At 39.7% G+C, this 20,147-nt stretch overlaps 1 protein-coding gene across 1 annotated transcript; it reads left to right on the forward strand.

Moving 5' to 3' along the window:
• Positions 1 to 467: 467 nt before the first annotated feature.
• Positions 468 to 19,820, forward strand: PYGO1 (pygopus family PHD finger 1). The gene is made up of 3 exons (XM_061182094.1): positions 468 to 1,122; positions 17,357 to 17,442; positions 18,495 to 19,820. Exons 1-3 carry the CDS (start codon positions 1,074 to 1,076, stop codon positions 19,617 to 19,619), a joined length of 1,260 nt encoding a protein of 419 aa, XP_061038077.1. The 5' UTR covers positions 468 to 1,073; the 3' UTR covers positions 19,620 to 19,820.
• Positions 19,821 to 20,147: the final 327 nt, after the last annotated feature.

Raw genomic sequence — 20,147 nt, forward strand, 5'->3', positions numbered from 1 at the left:
CGCATCGCTCTTTTTTGAAGAATCGGGTCGTTAAAACTTGCAGTTGGGGCAGTCCACAAACAGGTGTCCAGATCACTGACACATAGTCGGGGAATCTGGGTCTCCACCTGCCCGCCGAGAACTCTCCAGCTCCCGCGTACAAAGTTTGCTCGGCTCGTACATTCCTCTTTCAGATCCTTGGCCGCGAGGCCAAGATGCCTGCTGCGGCCTCCGAAGAAGTTCGGAGATGCAGTTTCCTCGCAGAAGCCGGGCCGGGGAGCGTCGGCCGCCGAGCTGAGCGTTCTCTGGCTCGGTGGCGGCGGGGGAGCGCCGGGCGCCTGTCGGCGCGGGGCTGGGCGGGGCGGTCCCTCAGCGCGCGCTGCCCGCCCCGGCTCCCGGGGTCGCGGGCCCGATAGCCCCGCGTGGAGCGAGAGGCGCGCGCGGGCCGTGGGGGCTGGGCCGAGGCGGAGCTCGAGGCGCCGCGGGACGAGGCAGCGGCCCCCGCCCCCCGAAGTCCGTCCCCGCGCGGGGCTGGGGAGCTCGGGGCGGGGAAGCCGCGGGGCCGCGCCACGTCCCTCGCCCGCCCCAGAGCGGGTTTTGCAGGCGGCTCTAAGCTGGGGGCTTTTGTGTCTGCGACTCGGGAGCGGCGAGAGCGCAGACCTCATCCTCAGAGGGCGCTGTGAGTGCGCCGCCAGGGCCGGGCCGCCCGCCTCCCGCCTCCCCTGTCAGCGGCTCCTGAGGCGGCGGCGGCGGCGGCGGCGAAGAAGAAGGAGTGGGAGGAGGTGGCGGCGGCGGCGGCGCACTAGTCCTCCGCACACGCCGGCCCCGGGCGGGGGTCCGCCCCCAGGCCGCTCTCCCGCCGCCGCCGCTGAGCCCGGCCGCCCCCAGCACGCCGCCCGGCCGCTCCGAGGCCTCGTCCTCCTCCCAAACTTTGCAAAGTCGGCCCGCGTCCCCACCGCCCTCGGCCGCGCCTCGCCTCGGAGGCTCGCCTCGCAGCCGCAGCGGCCCCGCGAGGAGGAGGAGGAGCCGCCGCCGCAGCATCAAAGAGACCGAATTCCCGCGGCCTGGGGGGGAGTCATGCTTTGCGGTCTGTAATGTCAGCAGAACAGGAGAAGGATCCCATTTCGCTGAAGAGAGTTCGAGGTAACCGAGAAGGGCGCCGGGTTGAGGGGAGCGGGGTGAGCGGGGCGCGCGGGGGCCGCGTGCCCGCCCGCCGGGAGGCCACGGGGCTCTGTCCGGGCCTAACTCCGCGCAGCCCGCGTCCCGCCTGCGCCCCGGGGCCCGGGCTGCGGTCGGAGGCGCGCGGCCCCCGCGTCCCCTGCGCCGAGCCCTGGCCACCCCGACTTTGTGTTAGGAGGCAGTTGAAGCGGCACTCAGCATCCCTTCATACCCCGCTCCTCGCCCACCTTACCTCGTTGGCCAGACACAGCACAATAGGCAGCCCAGAGGGTGAGAAAGAAACACCCCCTGGCAGAGACCACGAACGATGCCCTCCACCCCGCCCCCCCCCCAAAAAGTAAGTTGGACCGCACTAGAGTTGACGCTCTTGCAGAAGGTGTGCCGGGCCTCCGTGTCTCTCCCAGCCCCCTTTCCCATTCTCCAAAAGGCAACAAACATACAGCTTTATTTTCCTTAGGCTTAAGAGGAGGAACTATATTCATTCAAAAGGCTTTTCTCTATTGGCTTATGGATAAGAATCAAATCGCCCCAAATCAGTTTTATACACGGTTGGCTTGCTTCTTCCTTGCACACTAGTTAGGCATTTTCCTGCTGCCTTACTATCTAAGAAATATCAGAGGGAACGATGTGCCAGACAAAAGATAACGCATGTAAGTTCACAGACACCAAGTGCCGTCTGGAAATTTGGGGAGTATCCTCCCGCTCTTATTTCCAGCTTTCAATAGGGTTCAGGCCGAAAGTCCCAAAGTTGAAGTAATACTGTTTGTTCATTAAGCAAATATTTATTGAACATCTACTGTGTGCCCGGCACTGTTTTTGGCACTGGGATACCGCGGTGAACAAAGCAAAAAGACCATCTGCACCCAGGAGGAATGCACACTCTTGGAGGGTAAACAAATGATGCACACATAAAAGGTATAGAATGTCAAATGGTAAGTGGTATGGAGAAAATCAAAGCAGGGAGAGTGGTTAGAAAATATGTATGGGGGTGGAGAGGTAGCGATTATGTATAAGAGGGCTCACCTGGAAGATGGTGTTTGAGCAAAGACCCAAAGGAAGTGACAGAGCAGAGCCATATGGATATGTGTGGGAATAGCAGTGTTGGCAAAAGGAACAGCAAGTGCAAAGGCCCTGGGTCTGGAATTTGCCTAGTGTGTTCAAGCAACTGCAAAGAAGCTATTGTGAGTGAGCAAAGGGAGAGTAGTGTGAGCTGAGCTGAAGTATGGGGTGAATGTGTATTGGCCTTGTGAGCCATTTAAAAGATTTGGGCTTTTACTCTGAGGTAGGGACTGGATGGGTTTGTGCAGAAGAGTGAGTGATCTGCCTTATGTTTTGTTTTGTTTTTTTAAAATTTATTTATTTATTTATTTATTTATGGTTGGGTCTTCGTTTCTGTGCGAGGGCTTTCTCTAGTTGCGGCGAGCGGGGGCCACTCTTCATCGCGGTGCGCGGGCCTCTCACTATCGCGGCCTCTCTTGTTGCGGAGCACAGGCTCCAGACGCGCAGGCTCAGCAATTGTGGCTCTCGGGCCCAGCTGCTCCGCGGCACGTGGGATCTTCCCAGACCAGGGCTCGAACCCGTGTCCCCTGCATTGGCAGGCAGATTCTCAACCACTGCGCCACCAGGGAAGATCCCTACCTTATGTTTTTAGCTGGCTGTTCTGCAGAGAATAGACTGTAGAGAACAAGGGCTAAAGCAGGGAGGCTAGTTAGGAAGTTATTGAAATAATCCTTTCATCCAAACAGGATAAAGTGCTTTATCAATCAGTAAGTAGTAAGGTAAATTTCCAATTGACTTAAGTGATGTAGAGATCAAGGACCACAGTCATTCATCTATGTTTTTGTTCCTTGTGACTAGAGAGTAAACCTATAGAACTGGCTTGTGACATAGTGACAATGTGATATCCAAATAACATCACTTGAGTATTTAGTTAGAGATTGATTTTCTTAGCCATTTAAGCAAAAACATAATTTAGAGCAGAATATTGTTTTTACAGGCTTAATAGCACAATCTTTCATTTGGTGAAGGTTTTCTATTTCAACTTTCTTTTCTCTTTGTGGTTATGAATTGCCAAAGCCTTTAAGGAATAGACCTTTCTAAGATAGTTATTTCTTTGATATGTTTGCCATGTTATTTTGCCTACTATTATAAATTACTTTGGGGTTGAAGGAAAAGAAAGCTTTATTAAGTTTATACCTTTGAACTCAATTATCAGTCTTAATCAAATGTAATTTTAAATAAAATTGATGGGTATTTTATTGTGCGTCAAGACTACAGATCTATCTTTGTTTTATTACAACTGCTGGTTTTAAGTTTGATGCCCTAGTTGTTGGAAGTTGACTTAGGTGTCAGCTCAAGAATATTCTGAGAGTCAAGTACCAGAATAAAAGACACAGCACTTTTTAAAATAAAAAACCAATATGAAGAGGGGGTTTTATGACGTCATTTTGTACTAATTAGAACATTAATTTTTAAAACATTTTAAAATTATTTTATAATCCATAAAACGTACCAGATTATCTACATGAGCTCTTCCGAAGCACAATTCTGCTGAACTTCACTGCCCTGGAGCTTCTAGTTATAATTTATATCATCAGACTGCATGTAGAATGTGGTGTTTGCAGAGCCTAATCTCTTGAACAGTGCTTCTCAAACTGTTTCTTATCCAATGATATATATATAATCAGACTTTTTAATGGTTATGTATTTATTTCATGTGTATTATCAAAAATATAAGTTATCAAACCTTTTGCTTAGGATAAGACTAAGATATAGATAAATAGATATATCTGCATATATCTGTCTATATAGAGAAAGACCTATATATTTTTTGAAATTTAAAGGAATTACTAGAAAATAATATTATAGACATTACTCAGATATGGCAAAATTATGACAATGTGAATGACTAAGGACTTTGTAGACCAAAAGCATCGTAATCCCCTAGGATGCTTATTCAAAATGTAGCTTCCTGGACCCACAGAATCAGAATTTCTGAGAGATTTCTCTGCATCTTTAACAAGCTCCCCCGGTGTTCCTTATGTACACTAAAGTTTGAGAACTGCTGCTGGTAGACCTAGGTTGTGAAGGTAAGTGGACCAGAGGAAGCTGATTGGTGGTTTTCCAAACTTGTCCTGATAGTTTATTTATTTATTTTAATTTTTTTTTTTTTAATATTTATTTATTTGGTTGCGCCGGGTCTTAGTTGCGGCAGGCAGGCTCCTAAGATTCCGCTCGCCAGCTCCTCAGCTGTGGCATGCGAACTCTTAGTTGCGGCATGCATGTGGGATCTAGTTCCCTGACCAGGGATTGAACCCGGGCCCCCTGCATTGGGAGCCTGGAGTCTTACCACTGTGCCGCCAGGGAAGTCCCTGTCCTGATATTTTAATATTAGATTCAGAATTGCTATTTAGTGCCGAAGTATCTTACTCCTATTTCCTACCAGTTGTTACCACCCCCCAAACCCTCAGCCCTGGATTGTAAGACAGATCCATGAGGATAGGTGCAATATCTTGATTATCTTTCTGTTTCTTTCCTAATTGCCTTGCTCACAGTAAATACCAAATGAACGAATGAGTGAATACATGAAGGAACTGATTCGTATCTTTATGCTGCTTTCGGATTGTCCATAGCCCCTCCCACCACGTTTACTTGCCCTTTTTCCTTATTTTAACCAACACTCCCATTATCCAGTATTTTTAGAACTCTTAGATGTTGATCTGATGACGCTATTCATTCGTTTATTCAACAAATATTTGTTGGGCAGTTATAGTGCCAGACAGTGGGAATACATTGATTAAGAAGACATAATACCTGTCTTCAAGAACTTTTAGTGTAGTCTGGGATACTGACAAATAAGTAATCAGTTACAAACAGCATGATAAATGCTGTGATAATCTACAGGAAATAAAGGAACATATAACCTATCTTTAAGGGAGTCAAGGAAGGCCTCCTGGAGGAGAGTTCTAAGAAGCGGTGGGTGTTCCTTTGTTTTAAATGATGTAGAAAGAGCAGCAAGGAGAATGAGGGATGAGAAAAAGATCTAGGAAGTTAGTGGTGATTTTGAGAAGGCACTTTTGGGAGAAAACTACATTTCAAAGTAGTGAATATTAAGTGGTGAAGATATGATTTAAAAGAAGCTTGGTGATAGAAGGAAAGACATAGCCAATAACTTGGAAAGAGAGTCAAGAGGAAGTTTGTATGGGTTCTCTTTATTTTTTCTCCCTTGAAAAATGACAGACATATTAGTAGACAAACAAAAGAATCTGATTTAGAAGGAGAGGGGAGAAACTGAAAAAGCAACAGAAAGAGGATAATTCATTAATAAAGCATTCAATACATGTTTTTTAATATCTACCATGTGCTAGGCATTCGCTGTTGTGGAAGCTGGGCATTAGACAGACAAGACTCCTATTCTCGTAAATCAGGTTTCTGCATATGAGAGAAGGAATAGCAACAAGGATGCAAATGAAGAGTTAGTCTTGGGGAAAAAAAGAGAAAATGAAGGAAGAAAAACAAATTTAGAGATGAAGAAGGAAGTTGAAGCATTCATTTCAGATGAAATGCTTGTTTTTTTTTACATAAATGCCACATTTATTGTTTCAAATGCAGTTATGTCTGATTTATTACTGATTTTGCCTGAAGAAGTTAAGACAGCAGACTTAATAACTCATATCAAAACTATGGTGAACACTGTATAGTATCAAGATAACTCCATCTAGACTATGAAAAAATGATAGTTCTTTAGTAAAAATAGAAATTTCACTAGTCATGAGGCAAAAGTGGTTAAGTAGCTATCTGCTTTTAAAAGACTGTGCACCCTCAGATGAAACGCTTTTAACCAGAGTTAGAAATGACATTGGAGAGGTAAGCATGTATTTTAGAATGGCATAGTAACACAAAAATGTCACAGAAGTGCTAAAAGTAGACTGTACTAAAAAATATAGACCATCTTGATCAGAGAAGTGTGTGGAAGATTTGGATTAAGATTGAAGAGGAAGCATAATTTACAGTCACAGAATTGACGGAAAAAGCTGACGAGAGAAAGTCTGAAGGAAAGGATTGGGGGTTTTTGTTGTTTTGTTTTGTTTTTTAATTGGCATATGTAAGGGCTAGGCAGAGTGTCAGGGAAGCGAGTTTGGTTTTCAACACATTGAATGACTATCCCCCTGGGATGTTGCAGTGTATGCAACAGATATACGTGGTTTGGACTGAGGCGGGTGGTCTGAGCCAGAAATAGAGATCTGGAAGTTATCAGTAAACATGAGAATACTAATTGATGCCTTGGGAGTAGATGAGCTCACGCAAGAGAGTGAAGCGTGAGAAGAGAAAAGCATTGAGAAATGCAACTTTAGGAACACTAACGTTTAGGAGATAAAAGGGGAAAGAGAGGGGCTTCCCTGGTGGCTCAGTGGTTGAGAATCTGCCTGCCAATGCAGGGGACACGGGTTCGAGCCCTGGTCTGGGAGGATCCCACATGCCGCGGAGCAGCTGGGCCTGTGAGCCACAATTACTGAGCCTGCGCGTCTGGAGCCTGTGCTCCGCAATAAGAGAGGCCGCGATAGTGAGAGGCCCGCGCACCGCGATGAAGAGTGGCCCCCACTTGCCGCAACTAGAGAAAGCCCTCGCACAGAAACGAAGACCCAACACAGCCATAAATAAAAATAAAATAAAATAAAATAAAAATAAATTTAAAAAAAAGGGGGGGGGGGGAAGAGGACCCTGAAAAACAGAATGCAAAGCAGTAGCCAGAGAGGTAGAGGAGAAAACTGTAAGAGAATGGTGTCAGATATATAACAGGAAGAGTAAATTTATGAGGGGGAGATAAATGGATTTTGTTGTTAACAAGTAGAATGAAAGGTGTCTATCTGTGAGACCTCCAGCATGCTCTTTCTCCCATATTCCCTAACTTGATGAATATCATTTATCTAGTGACCCAAACCCATGCCCCACTGCAACTCAACACTGTCCCAGAGTCCTAGATTATGTCTCCTTAGTATGTTTTGAACCCATCATCTCCTCAATCTTTCCACAACCACTTCTTTAGTTCAGATTTTGCTTCTCTCTTTGATTATTATAATAACCCTATCACTGGTTTCAGTGGCCTCCCGTTTTGTCTTTCTTAACCCATTTTCCACATTGTTACTTACTGCTGGTGGTAAGTAACTACCATCTATTGAGTACTTGCCAAGCAGTTTGCTAAGTAATTTAAATGGATCATCTTGCTTAATCCTCTCAATAACCCTGTAAACTAGCTGATATCATCATTTCTAGGTTTACAATTGAGGAATTGATATTCAGAGAGGTTAAGTAATATGTGGTTAAGTAACATATTCAAGTTTACCCAGCTAGTAAGTGGTGAAGCTAGAACTTAAATTCTACGGCCCCAAATCTTAGCCAGTATGTTCCATTGCTATAGTGCTCCCCAAACACAATTTAGTCATGTTACTCTTTTTTGTAAAATTCTTCATTGGTTCCCCACTGCATTTAGGATAAAAATCCAACCTTCTTATATTAACCCAATCCAACCTTCTTATATTTTTATTTGGCCCAGGCCTACCACTTAGTCCTCCATCCTTCATATTCCATGAAATGCTTACCCTTGTCTCCCATGCTCCAGTTCTGAAATAGTCACATTTCCTCTCTAGATGTTGTCATGATCTCTCATGTCTTTCAGTTTTTCTTTGCACATTCTGTTCCTTCTGCTAAGCATGCCCTCTTTTTTCCCGACTTTGGTAAGATACTCATCCTCAAAGCTTCAGCTCCACTGAGACCGCCCATTATTAGAGGTATTGATATTATTGTGTAGAGTCAGCTTCACACTTGGATGCCATCCACCCACCCTTCTATGCTTTACCTTTGTGAGCAGCCTTAAACTTCATGTACCTCAGTAATGCAAAGATGATTAGTTTGGGGAGAACAGCTGGCACAAGAACCACAAATATATGAAACTTTAAATCACTGATGTTGAGGGCTTTCTGAATTTAATATTTATTAAATTTAATATTTATTACATGCCCAGATTGATCTAGGTTTGGGGCATCACATAGCAGACACTTTCTGCCTTGCATTCTAAAAGGAAATATCATCTTTTTCATTTCAATCATATAAGGCCATTTTGCCAAATGCTTAATGGAATTCATACAATACTATATTCACATATTAATTCACAATATTTCCATTCCATGGTAGAGACCAGTATTACAGAAGTGTGTGTTTCAGGTGAAGATAAAGCTGTTAGCTAAGATGTTCACATCCATAGTAAATGGTAGAGTAAACTGACATTATATCCCAGACTTCTGCGCTGTTGTGAGAAACTGATACTTGAGTGTCCACTGATTGTGCTGACACTGCTGGCTATTAGATATTTTGATAGGATGTTAAATACTATAGAAGCTGAAATGAAGTGCACTAGTGGTATAGTTTAGTCTAAAGGAAAGCAAAATGAGAACTAATAATTGAGTACCCATTGTGTGCCAGGCAATGTGTTAGGCACTGTCTTAGTCCGTTTGGGCTGCTGTAACAATACCATAGACTGGGTGGCTTGTAAACAACAAACATTTTATTTCTTACAATTCTGGAGGCTAGAAAGTCCAAGATCAAGGTGCCAGCAGATTCGGTGTCTGATGAAGACCCACTTCGTGGTTCATAGACAACAATCTTTCTCACTCTGTCCTAACATGCGGAAGGGGCTAGGGAACTCTCCCAGGTCTGTTATATAAGGGCACTAAATCTCCCAGATCTGTTTTATAAGGGCAGAGCCCGCATGACCTAATCACCTATCAAAGCCCCATCTCCTAATACCATCATAATGAGGATTAGGATTTCAACATACGAATTTTGGGGGAAAACAAACCTGGTTTGAGTCATTTAATCAGCCTAGAATACATCCTTATACCACATACACATATTAAAATAAACACTTATTTGGCATAATGATGAAGCAAGTCTCTTTAAAGGAAAATGTTGATTATAAAATATTTTAAAATAATGTAGTCACATTATTTATGAGAGAAGTCACTGTCACAAACCAAACCATTATTGTGAATAAAGTGAGTTTAATAAAGGAAAATTTAAAATATATTAAAGGCACACTGCTATCTAGTGTACAGAATAATGCCTTCACTCCCTTTTAAGGACATGGGGCCAAAATAGATTGAGTCTTTAATAGGAAGAATAAAGAAGTTGTAACTAGACCTAAAAAAAAAAATGCATAAAAGGCCTAAAGTAAATAATCCACTCTTTACAAAATAAAAAGTACTTCCAAATAAAAGAATGATTTTATACTTACAAATGGATTTCATATCAAAAAATCATTGATTTGTAGCGTCTTTAGATGGGGAAAAATTGTATCATTTAGTAGGTTGGACTCTCCTCTAAGACCACAAGTAGAGAAACAACTTAAGCTTCCAGCTCTAAATAAAGGTTAAAGGGTGAAAGGAGAGGTAAAACTATTTTTGTGCTTAATTGAGATTGATTGGCTTAATGAAAAGTGATAATATATAGACAAAATTCCTTAACTTAAGATGAGAGAGGTTTCTTTTTCTATTGTTGATATCACCCTTTCCCACTTCACTTCCGCCTTGTGCATTTGGAGGGCTCTGGGAAGGTAGGAGTGAAGAGATGAGTTGAAGAAATTCAATTATTAACAGAAGGATCAGAGTAGCCACTGTTACAACAAGATTTGGAAGTTCCCCTTTTCTTGGTTCTGTGCCCCACAACTCTCAACTTCTGGCTGAATGTTCATGGTTTACCTTGCAGAGTTAGCCACAGCAGATATGTAGAGCAGATAGACGCTTTGGTACCAAAAGTTATTAAGGTAACCTAAATAACTGGCTTTATGACCACTACTTTCCCCTCCCCTTGCACTTCGTTTTTAAAGAGTAATAATTACAGAAATTCTTGGTAGCTTATATTCTGATTAGCCCCGATGACCATGAATCTGATCTAACATTACTTAACATCATGGAGATGACAGAACCACCAGTATTACATATACCAATGGGAGGGACCTAGGTAAGGCCAAGAGTCAGAGCCATTGGAAATGTTACAGAGTTAACTTTTTAGATGAACAATAAGTGGGGCAACTGAGACCAGTGGGAACTTGAAGATTGTTTTATGGAGGGAAATATTAGACCCTTTTTTATTTATTTTATTTATTTTTATTTTTGGCTGTGTTGGGTCTTCATTTCTGTGCTAGGGCTTTCTCTAGTTGCGGCAAGCGGGGGCCACTCTTCATCGCGGTGCGCGGGCCTCTTACTATCGTGGCCTCTTTTGTTGCGGAGCACAGGCTCCAGACGCACAGGCTCAGCAGTTGTGGCTCACGGGCCTAGTTGCTCCGCGGCATGTGGGATCTTCCCAGACCAGGGCTCGAACCCGTGTCCCCTGCATTAGCAGGCAGATTCTCAACCACTGCGCCACCAGGGAAGCCCCGAGATATTAGACTCTTAAATAAAAAACTAATACTATAAAACTCAATTTTCAAAAAAGAATTTTAGGTGGTTTTGCTTACAGATTAATTGAAAATAATGAATTTATTTAAATGATTACAAATGTCAGAGTTTTGCCTTATAGTAAATACAGGAATTATCATTAGAGTTTTAGAAAATGAACAGAGATGGTAGATACTAACCATTAAGAGTACATTTTGTCCATCTTTAAATTACAGCATTTTGATAGTAAAATTACAATTATTCAGTAGTCTTAATAATGCTGTGAATGGTAATTTATATATTCTAGATTAGAGACTAATTTGTTAATAACTTTTTATTTTTTAAGAATTACCTTTTTCTATTGATACTTTTGTTATAATGAAATATCCATAACAAATGTTAGGAAAGACAGGACTCTGACGTTTGGACCTTTTGTTTATTTATATAGCCACTTTATTATTTGACCTCAAGCCCATTACTAATTCTTTCCCACAGAATTTCTAGGTATTCAGATTCAAGAACAACACATTTCTCTGTTCAGTATGTCAGTATATACTGTTATGGAAAACTGCATACAAATTGTTAATATGAACTCATTAGTTCAGTGTATATAGGCTACTGAAAGTTATACATTGGTTAAGTAGTTTAGCCATTCCTGAACCATATGATTTTGAATGAATGACCTTGAGGAGTGCACTGGATCTCTCTCTTAGTTCTTTACTTACCATCTATTCAAATGCGATTACCATGTCAAATTAAAATTAAAAGATAGGAGTCCCTTTATCATTTTTTATTAAAAAAAATTTTTTAATGGTCACAACTATATTTTAATTTAATGAATGTTTATATTTTTCACTGTTTATAGTTTTTTTTTAAATTGAAGTTTAGTTTATTTACAATATTATATTAGTTTCAGGTGTGCAACATAGTGATTCAGTGTTTTTTTATTGATTATATTAAGATTGGAGTTCCTTTAGTTTGAACCAGAAGTTTCCATTTTTGCCTTTTGTGGGCCACTGAGGAAGACAGTATATGTCTAAGATCTTAGGGAGGCAAACTACTATATTAGAAGCAGATAAACCTAGTTTTATCCAAGCAACAAAACAAAAATAAATAATTCGAACTTCATCAAAATTAAAAACTTATGTGTTTTACATCTGATGATTATAGTATCCTTAATATATACATAAAGAATTCTTAAAACTTAACAGAAAAGACAAACACTCTAACTAAAAAATAGGCAGAGAACTTGAATAAGCATTTCTTCATAGAAGATAAAGAAATGGTCAATAAATACATGTAAAGATGCTCAACATCATTAGTAATTTTGGAAATGCAAATTAAAAGCACAAGGAGATACCACTTCATACTCACTAGAGTCACTATATTAAAAAAAACAAACTATAAATCTTGGGGAGAATGTGAAGAAATTAGAACTGTCAGACTTTAGAGGTGGGAACATGAAATGGTGCAGCCACTGTGGAAAACAGTTGGGCAGTTCCTCAAAATGTTAAACATAGAGATACTATGTGACCCAGCAATTCTACTCCTAGGTGTATACCCAAGAGAATTGAAAACATACATTCATTTAAAAACGTGTGCATAAATGCATTATTCATAGTCCCTCCAAAATAGAAACAACCCAAATGTTCACCAGCTGACGATTGGATAAGCATAATGTGGAATATCATTCAGCCATAAAAAAGAATGAAATACTAATACATAAAATTACATGGTTGAATGTCAAAAATGTTGTGCTAAGTGAAAGAAGCCAAACTCAAAGCCACATATTATATGGCTAACAGGTATGGGGTTTCTTTTTGGGGTGATGATAATGTTCTGGAATTAAATAGTGGTGATGGTTACACAGCCTGGTGAATATGCTCAAAACCCACTGAACTGTACACCTAAAAGCAAAAGAAAACAAATACTAGTTTTAGATTTCAGAGCTGCTTTTTTACCAGGGGTATGATCTGTACCTTTACAGTTCCACTTCTTTTTCTTTCTTTTTTTAAAATGGGGATGATTTTCCTCATAGGTTTGTTATGAAGATTAAGTGAAAGAACATAGATATAGATATAAACTTCTAAGATAGTAGAACAAAGCTACCGTACAGATTCTCTTCTAAATTTCAAGTGAAATGAACCAAAACAGTTTTTAAAAACAGCAAAAATGTCAGCGATAGCAGCAAACAAGGGAAGTGGCATAGCCCGGTAACATAAATCTGGAACAGGGTGAAATCTGGATCACTGTTTTAGGCTTCTAAAACAATCCCTGCCCCTTGGAAGCTGCTGGTGATTTACAAAATTTTGAGAATTACTAATAACCCCAAGTCTGGAGAAAAGCAAATTAAATGAGTAGTCTTGTCTTCTCACTCCTTTGAGTAAGAAAAAAAATGAGTGAAACAGGGGAAGTTTTTGTTGTTGTTTTTAAAGGACTCTCTGACAGAAAAGAAGCCTTCAGGGATACAAATTGAATCAGATGACTCAAGGGAATCCTCCCATGTGAATGGGTTACTGCACCCCCTGACTAGGTAGATGTGCATTTAACAAAATCTTAGAATTAAGAGCCTGGATGTTTCAAGGAAACACAACAGGTTAATCTTACTAACATAGGCAAGCATTATAAAGAGAATATTAGCATATCCAGTCACATAAATATAACATTCATATAAAAATTAGTAAGTTGTGTTTACTAACATAGGAATGTCAGGCTGGGTTCAACATTAAAGTAATGTAAAGGGGACTTCCCTGGTGGCACAGCAGTTAGGAATCCACCTGCCAATGCAAGGGATATGGGTTCGAGCCCTAGTCCAGGAAGATCCCACACACAGTGGAGCAACTAGGCCCGAGTGCCACAATTACTGAAGCCCGCATGCTCTAGGGCCCACGAGCCACAACTACTGAGCCCACGTGCCACAGCTACTGAAGCCCCTGCGCCTAGAGCTGGTGCTCCACGAGAGAAGCCACCGCAATGAGAAGCCCACGCACCACAACAGAGTAGCCCCCGCTCGCCGCAACTAGAGAAGACCCAACACAGCCAAAAATAAATAAATAAATAAATTTATAAATAAATTTATAAAAATAAATAATGTAAAGGAAAAACATCATATGATTATCTCAATAGATGCAAACCATCTAAGCCAGGCAAACAATCTTAGATAAGAATAAAAGGGAGTCAAAGTTACACACATTAAATCAGAGCTTAAAAGGTCTGGGCAAAGTTACAAGATAAAAATAAAAACACGATAATTATGTAAACATACTATAGCAAACTAGTGAACTGACACACAAAGAATAAAAAGAGAAAGAGCATGCAGAAGATGAAGAACCCATAACCTACAGGACAGAAGGAAATAACTCACATGTACTTCAAGTTGTAGAACTTAAATAAAATAAGAGCTCAAAGACAAGATAATATTAAAACACAGAAGAAGGGTGAATTGCAGACCTAAGGAAATAAATTGACTAAAACAACATATATAGAGAACAAATATATTACAAATTAGAAACAGAATAAAGATAGTTAACAATTAAGTTACATAAAAACTTCAGATAATCAGATTAAGTGCAGATGAAAAAGACTAGTCAGATGAGCTAATAGGTATGGAGCTAAAAAATCTCCCCAGCATAATGATAGTTAGTACCCCTGAAATAGAGCAATCAACAAATAGAGCGGAAAAAAGTATTCAAAGATATGAGAAAAGAAAATTTACCTGAAATGAAGAATCTAGAGATAGAAAATACCCTGCTAAATTTAGGGAGGAAAAAAGTAGAATAAGATGTGATACTATACTATCCTCAACTTTCAAAGCAGGAAGTCACTTGACACCATCTAAAGATTGAAAAAAGAAATACCATAATTTCTCCAACTTAATGTTTTTCTTGATGTCTTTTCTTAGCCTTAGAGAATTATTTTCAAAAATTTCTCTTTTGGTGAAGAAACATTTAGCATATTCTTCAGTTTAATTTATTTCTTTTTCCTTTATTAAATTCTAATAAAGTTAAAATTTAATGCTTTTATTTAAAAAATAATAGCCAATTTTTGTAAAGGTGTTACTATCACAAATTTATACACAGGAGGAAAAGTAGGTAGGTAGATAGTAAGCTAAATCTCTGGAATGATGTTAACGTAGGAGTAATACTATTTTCAGCCTGGGAGGTGTTTGAAATATGTATCAGTCAGGGTCTAGTCAGGAGACAGAAACCAGACTAGTTATTTTTAATGGAAAGAATTTGATATAAAGTATAGTTAACAGATATTAAACTGGCAAAATAGGATACTAAAGTTTTTACAGAGGTAACAACTGTGGGAAGCAGCTACCATTCTTAAATTAAATTATTAAAATATATAAACTCACAAGAGGGTCCCTGTGGAGTTTAAACTCAGGTTTCTGAGAAGGGGGTGCTGCTGGTATGAATGCCTATGGGGTTAGAGGATGGGCCCTGTGGGCCTGGGACTCAGACACCTGGTGCTGATGTCCCTGAGGAGGGCACAACCAGGCTATCTGGGATAATATGTGAGCTAAATAAAAACAGTGTTATTTTGTTCTAGATGGCTAGCCAGAACAGGGAGTACCTTTCCACTTATTAGAAGTCTTCCTCTTTGTCCCTCAATAGGGCTTTTAAAAAGTTTTTATTCATACTGATCTTGTGCATTTCTTAAATTTATTGCTAGCTGTTTTAGTTTAGTTTTGTTCCTGTTAATGAAAGCTTATCTTCTACTTTATCTTTTAACTGGTTATAGTTTGTAATATGAAAGCTTTTGATGTTTAGATATTAATTTAACGTCCAGAATCCTTACTAAAATTTTGTTATTGTTGTCATAGTTTTTTACCTCCACAATATTTAAACTTCTTCTAAATAGCTCTTACAGAAATCTGCTTTGCATTTTTGTTATGTGTGGAACTATCGCCAGCACGCTGATTTCTCTTTATTGCTAAGTACCATTTCTTTTCCTGAACTATTATTGTAAAGATATCATTACTGGTCTCCCTGCTTCTACCCCATTCCCATCACCAATTTATTCTCAGTACAATTGCTAATGTAATCTTTTAAAAACATAAATCGTGTTACTTTCCTGCCCGAAATCCTTAAATGATCATCCACTGTTCTTAAAATAAAATCCAAATTCCTTACCATAAACTATAAGGCTCTATGTCTCAGTTGGCTTGCGCTGCCATGACAAAATGCCATAGACTGGGTGGCTTAAACAACAAATTTATTTTCTCACAGTCTGGCGCTAGGAAGTCCAAGATCAAGGTGCCAGCCAGTTTGTCAGTTCCTGGTGAGGGCTGTCTTCCTGGCTTGTAGATAGATGCCCATCTTCTTGCTTTGTCCTCATATGGCCTTTCCCACTGTTTGCATGTGGGAGGAGGGAGGGTGGAAGGGAGGAAGGGGGTGTGGAGAGAGAGAGAGAGGTCACTTTCTCTTCTTATAAGGCCACTAATCCCATTACCCTCATGACCTAATGTAACCCTAATTACCTCCAAAAGCCCCCACCTCCAAATACTATCATATTAGGGGGCAGAGCTTCAACATATGAATTGTGCGGGGACACGAGCATTCAGTTCATAACACTTTAAAATGATCTGGTCCCTGCCTGTCTCTTCAGCATCTTCTAAAGGTGCTCTCCAGAGTTCCGTAACACACTGGCCTCTTTTAAATGTCTCAGACATGACACATTCAAGCTCCTTTCTATTTATTCTCTCTGCCTAGAGGCTTTTCGTTCTGCTCTTCATATGAGAGATTTCTTATCATCTTTTAGGTCTCAGTTTAAATATCTCTTTCTCGGAATCCACATGTATGAGCAAGTCTCCTATAATTCTCTGTCAACTCATTGGATTTATTTATTAATCTATTACAAATATGTATTATAGTTTACTACAAATGTGTATCTACATATGTGTGTACATAATTTTATTCTGTCTGCTTTTGTATATGTTCAGAATTCTCTGTAATAAAAAGTGTGTTTTTTTAATGGAAGAAAATCCCATGTTTTTTTAAACTTTTTAGATTCACAGCCAAGGTTTTGCTTTTGCTTGATCATATTGAGAAAATCAGACTCACATACATTGTTGTATTTTGACAATACCTTTCAGAATTAAGAGGCACATAACTAGAATGCCATAATTCCAGTCCTAGGAATGACTTTTACATGAGTGTAAAGACATTGATACGTGGATTTTCATTGCAGAACAGCAAAGGTTTGAAAACAATCAAAATATCCATCAATAGGGAGGGGGACTAGTTTAATGAATTATGGTATAATCATACTGTGAACTACTCAGTTATTAGAGAATGGAACAGTTCTATATGTAATGACATGGAATGATTTCCAAGTAAGAAAGCAAGGTACAGACCATTGTTCCATACTAAGCATGCCATTTTGTTTGTGTACTCCCCAGAGCTATACTGGAATTTATCTAGATTATCTTTGGAAAGATAGACCAGAAACTAGCAACAGTGTTTGCTTCAGGGATAGGAAACCAGATGACTGAAGGTTTGAGGGTGGGATGGAGAATTACTTTTTTCACTGAAAGAATAATAAATAAAAATGCTATGGGGTAGAGGTGAATGACTGCTTCTGGCTGAGATTATGGGGAAGACTTTTTGAAGAACAAAGATAATAAGAGCTTAGTATTGCTTTTATCTAATAAAAATAGAAAACATATTAACAGGTAGCTATAATAGATGTTGCTATGAGAGGTGTAAATTTCACTTACGAGTAGAGATATTGTCTGGATTGATTGATTTATTTATTTTTAGGTGGTGATAGCGGACTGGATGGGTTAGGAGGACCAGGTGTACAACTAGGAAGCCCAGATAAGAAAAAACGCAAGACAAATACCCAGGTAAATGGGCATTTTCTTTAATAACAGTTTTTCTTCACTGATATGATCAAGCTATGAGGTAAATTTAACTTTCGTCATGGGTTTTGTTTCCTATCCTAATTCAGAACCTAGTAGTGAATTCTGCAGTGATTTGTTTTTTTTGGGGTTTTTTTTTGCTTTGCAACTAGTGGCTATTATCGGACTGTAAGCCTAGAGTGAATATTGCAAGAAGGAAGTGTAGGCAGATAAATTAAAATGCTTATTCTTAAAGCTGATTTAAAAGGAATAGATGCCTGTAGTTTTATGAAAAGATTTAAAGACATATGGACACCAGTTTAACTTGGAGTAATATTCAACTATTATAATAAATCAGTAGTATGTACATATCATGAAGCAATCATGGTGGAAGCATCTTTTGTCTGAAACCTTTGGTTGTAATAAACAGTTATAAATACAGACTTTCTTGGTTTTGTCCTCTATAAATTTGAAGCACTGTTTTTATTATAAAGACTGCAAGTAAGTGTGAAATGTGTACAGATTACCTTTTTCCATTTTGGCCACACTGTTAAACTTGCAGTTGTGACTAGAACTGGCAGTTTATTTTTCCAGTCTGAGGCCTAGGCCTTAGTGCTTTGGGAATACTTTAGTAGCTAACTCTCTGAAGTTAAGCTAGGGAAAAAAATTTAGATCCTGTTTACTGTTATTTAATTTTATGGCTATTTGGAGGTATAAAGGTATTTTTAGTTAAAATTTTAAGTGAAAGATTCTAGAGTTACAGGCAAGCATATTCAATGAAAATTATGGTAATGAAGCTTCTTTTGAAGGCTGAAAACTTCTAGAGTTTGTAACAATTGATTTGAGCTCAAAAAAGTACACCTTATTTCCTTTCCTAAATGAAAGAAACCTACACAGTTTTATCATTAAATATAAATATGAACATTATTTGGAATTGAAAGGTCAGGTGAAGAATTAAATTTTTGTAACACTTCAAAAGAAATTTAAAACTAGGTTCATAAATGTTAACATTTATGACTTCTTTGATCAAAAACATGTATTTCACATTCTCATTTCAGGGGCCTTCTTTTCCTCCATTGTCTGAGTATGCTCCACCACCAAATCCAAACTCTGACCATCTAGTGGCTGCTAATCCATTTGATGACAACTACAATACTATTTCCTATAAACCACTACCTTCGTCAAATCCATATCTTGGCCCTGGTTATCCTGGCTTTGGAGGCTACAGCACATTCAGAATGCCACCTCACGTTCCTCCAAGAATGTCTTCCCCATACTGTGGTCCTTACTCACTCAGGAATCAGCCACACCCATTTCCTCAGAATCCTTTGGGCATGGGTTTTAATCGACCTCATGCTTTTAATTTTGGGCCACATGATAATTCGAGTTTTGGAAACCCATCTTATAACAATGCACTAAGTCAGAATGTTAACATGCCTAATCAACATTTTAGACAAAATCCTGCTGAAAACTTCAATCAGATTCCTCCACAGAATGCTAGCCAAATATCTAACCCTGACTTGGCATCTAACTTTGTCCCTGGAAATAATTCAAATTTTAGTTCTCCATTAGAATCTAATCATTCTTTTATTCCTCCCCCAAACACTTTTGGTCCAGCAAAAGCACCACCCCCAAAACAAGACTTTAGTCAAGGAGCAACCAAAAACACTAATCAAAATTCCTCTGCTCATCCACCTCACTTAAATATGGATGACACAGTGAATCAGAGTAATATTGAATTAAAAAATGTTAATCGAAACAATGTCGTAAATCAAGAGAATAGCCGTTCGAGTAGCACTGAAGCTACAAACAACAGCCATGCAAATGGGACACAGAATAAGCCACGACAACCTAGAGGTGCCGCAGATACATGCACCACTGAGAAAAGCAATAAATCCTCTCTCCACCCAAGCCGTCATGGGCATTCTTCTTCTGACCCAGTGTATCCTTGTGGAATTTGTACAAATGAAGTGAATGATGATCAGGATGCCATCTTATGTGAAGCCTCTTGTCAGAAATGGTTTCATCGGATCTGCACTGGAATGACTGAAACAGCTTATGGCCTCCTAACAGCAGAAGCATCAGCAGTATGGGGCTGTGATACCTGTATGGCTGACAAAGATGTCCAGTTAATGCGCACTAGAGAAACTTTTGGTCCCCCTGCAGTGGGCAGTGATGCTTAATCACAGGCATTAACTACAGTGGTTTTTTTCCCCTGTGTATTACAGAGAGGTTCAGTGACACAGGATTTTAATGTTTTACATTATTTTTTTAAATGCACACACAAAAAAATTATTTACCTTTTAGTTTTTATTAATACACCACTTCATTGCTAGTGCAAACTTTGTATTGTTTTTGCTATCTTAAATAAGAATAATGTATATGGGGGTGCATTAGAAAGTAATATACAAATAAATTTTAGTTTGTAATCATGAACATAAAAGCCTCTTGAAGCTTCAAGATAATATATAGCAAATGTAGGCAAGTTTTGACTTTTAAAAGTTAGAATCATTGATAAATGTATCAGTTGACCCTTGAACAACACAGGTTTGAACTGCATGGGCCCACTGATTTTCAATAAACACATACTATAGTACTACATGATCCACGGTTGATTAAACCCCAGGATGCGGAACCACAGTTTTGGGGGGCTGACTGTAAAGTTGTATTCAGATTTTTGACTGTTAGGGGGTCGGCACCCCAGCCCCCGC

The sequence above is a fragment of the Eubalaena glacialis genome, chromosome 2 (genome assembly GCF_028564815.1).
Source record: "Eubalaena glacialis isolate mEubGla1 chromosome 2, mEubGla1.1.hap2.+ XY, whole genome shotgun sequence".
In the NCBI taxonomy this organism is placed as follows: Eukaryota; Metazoa; Chordata; class Mammalia; order Artiodactyla; family Balaenidae; genus Eubalaena; species Eubalaena glacialis.

Bases quoted from the DNA above. Each gene is read 5' to 3' on its own strand.
- PYGO1 (XM_061182094.1), top strand. From the start codon at position 1,074: ATGTCAGCAGAACAGGAGAAGGATCCCATTTCGCTGAAGAGAGTTCGA. The intron at 1,123-17,356 runs GTAACCGAGAAG...ATTTATTTTTAG, and splicing joins TTCGCTGAAGAGAGTTCGAG to GTGGTGATAGCGGACTGGAT. The intron at 17,443-18,494 runs GTAAATGGGCAT...TTCTCATTTCAG, and splicing joins AACGCAAGACAAATACCCAG to GGGCCTTCTTTTCCTCCATT.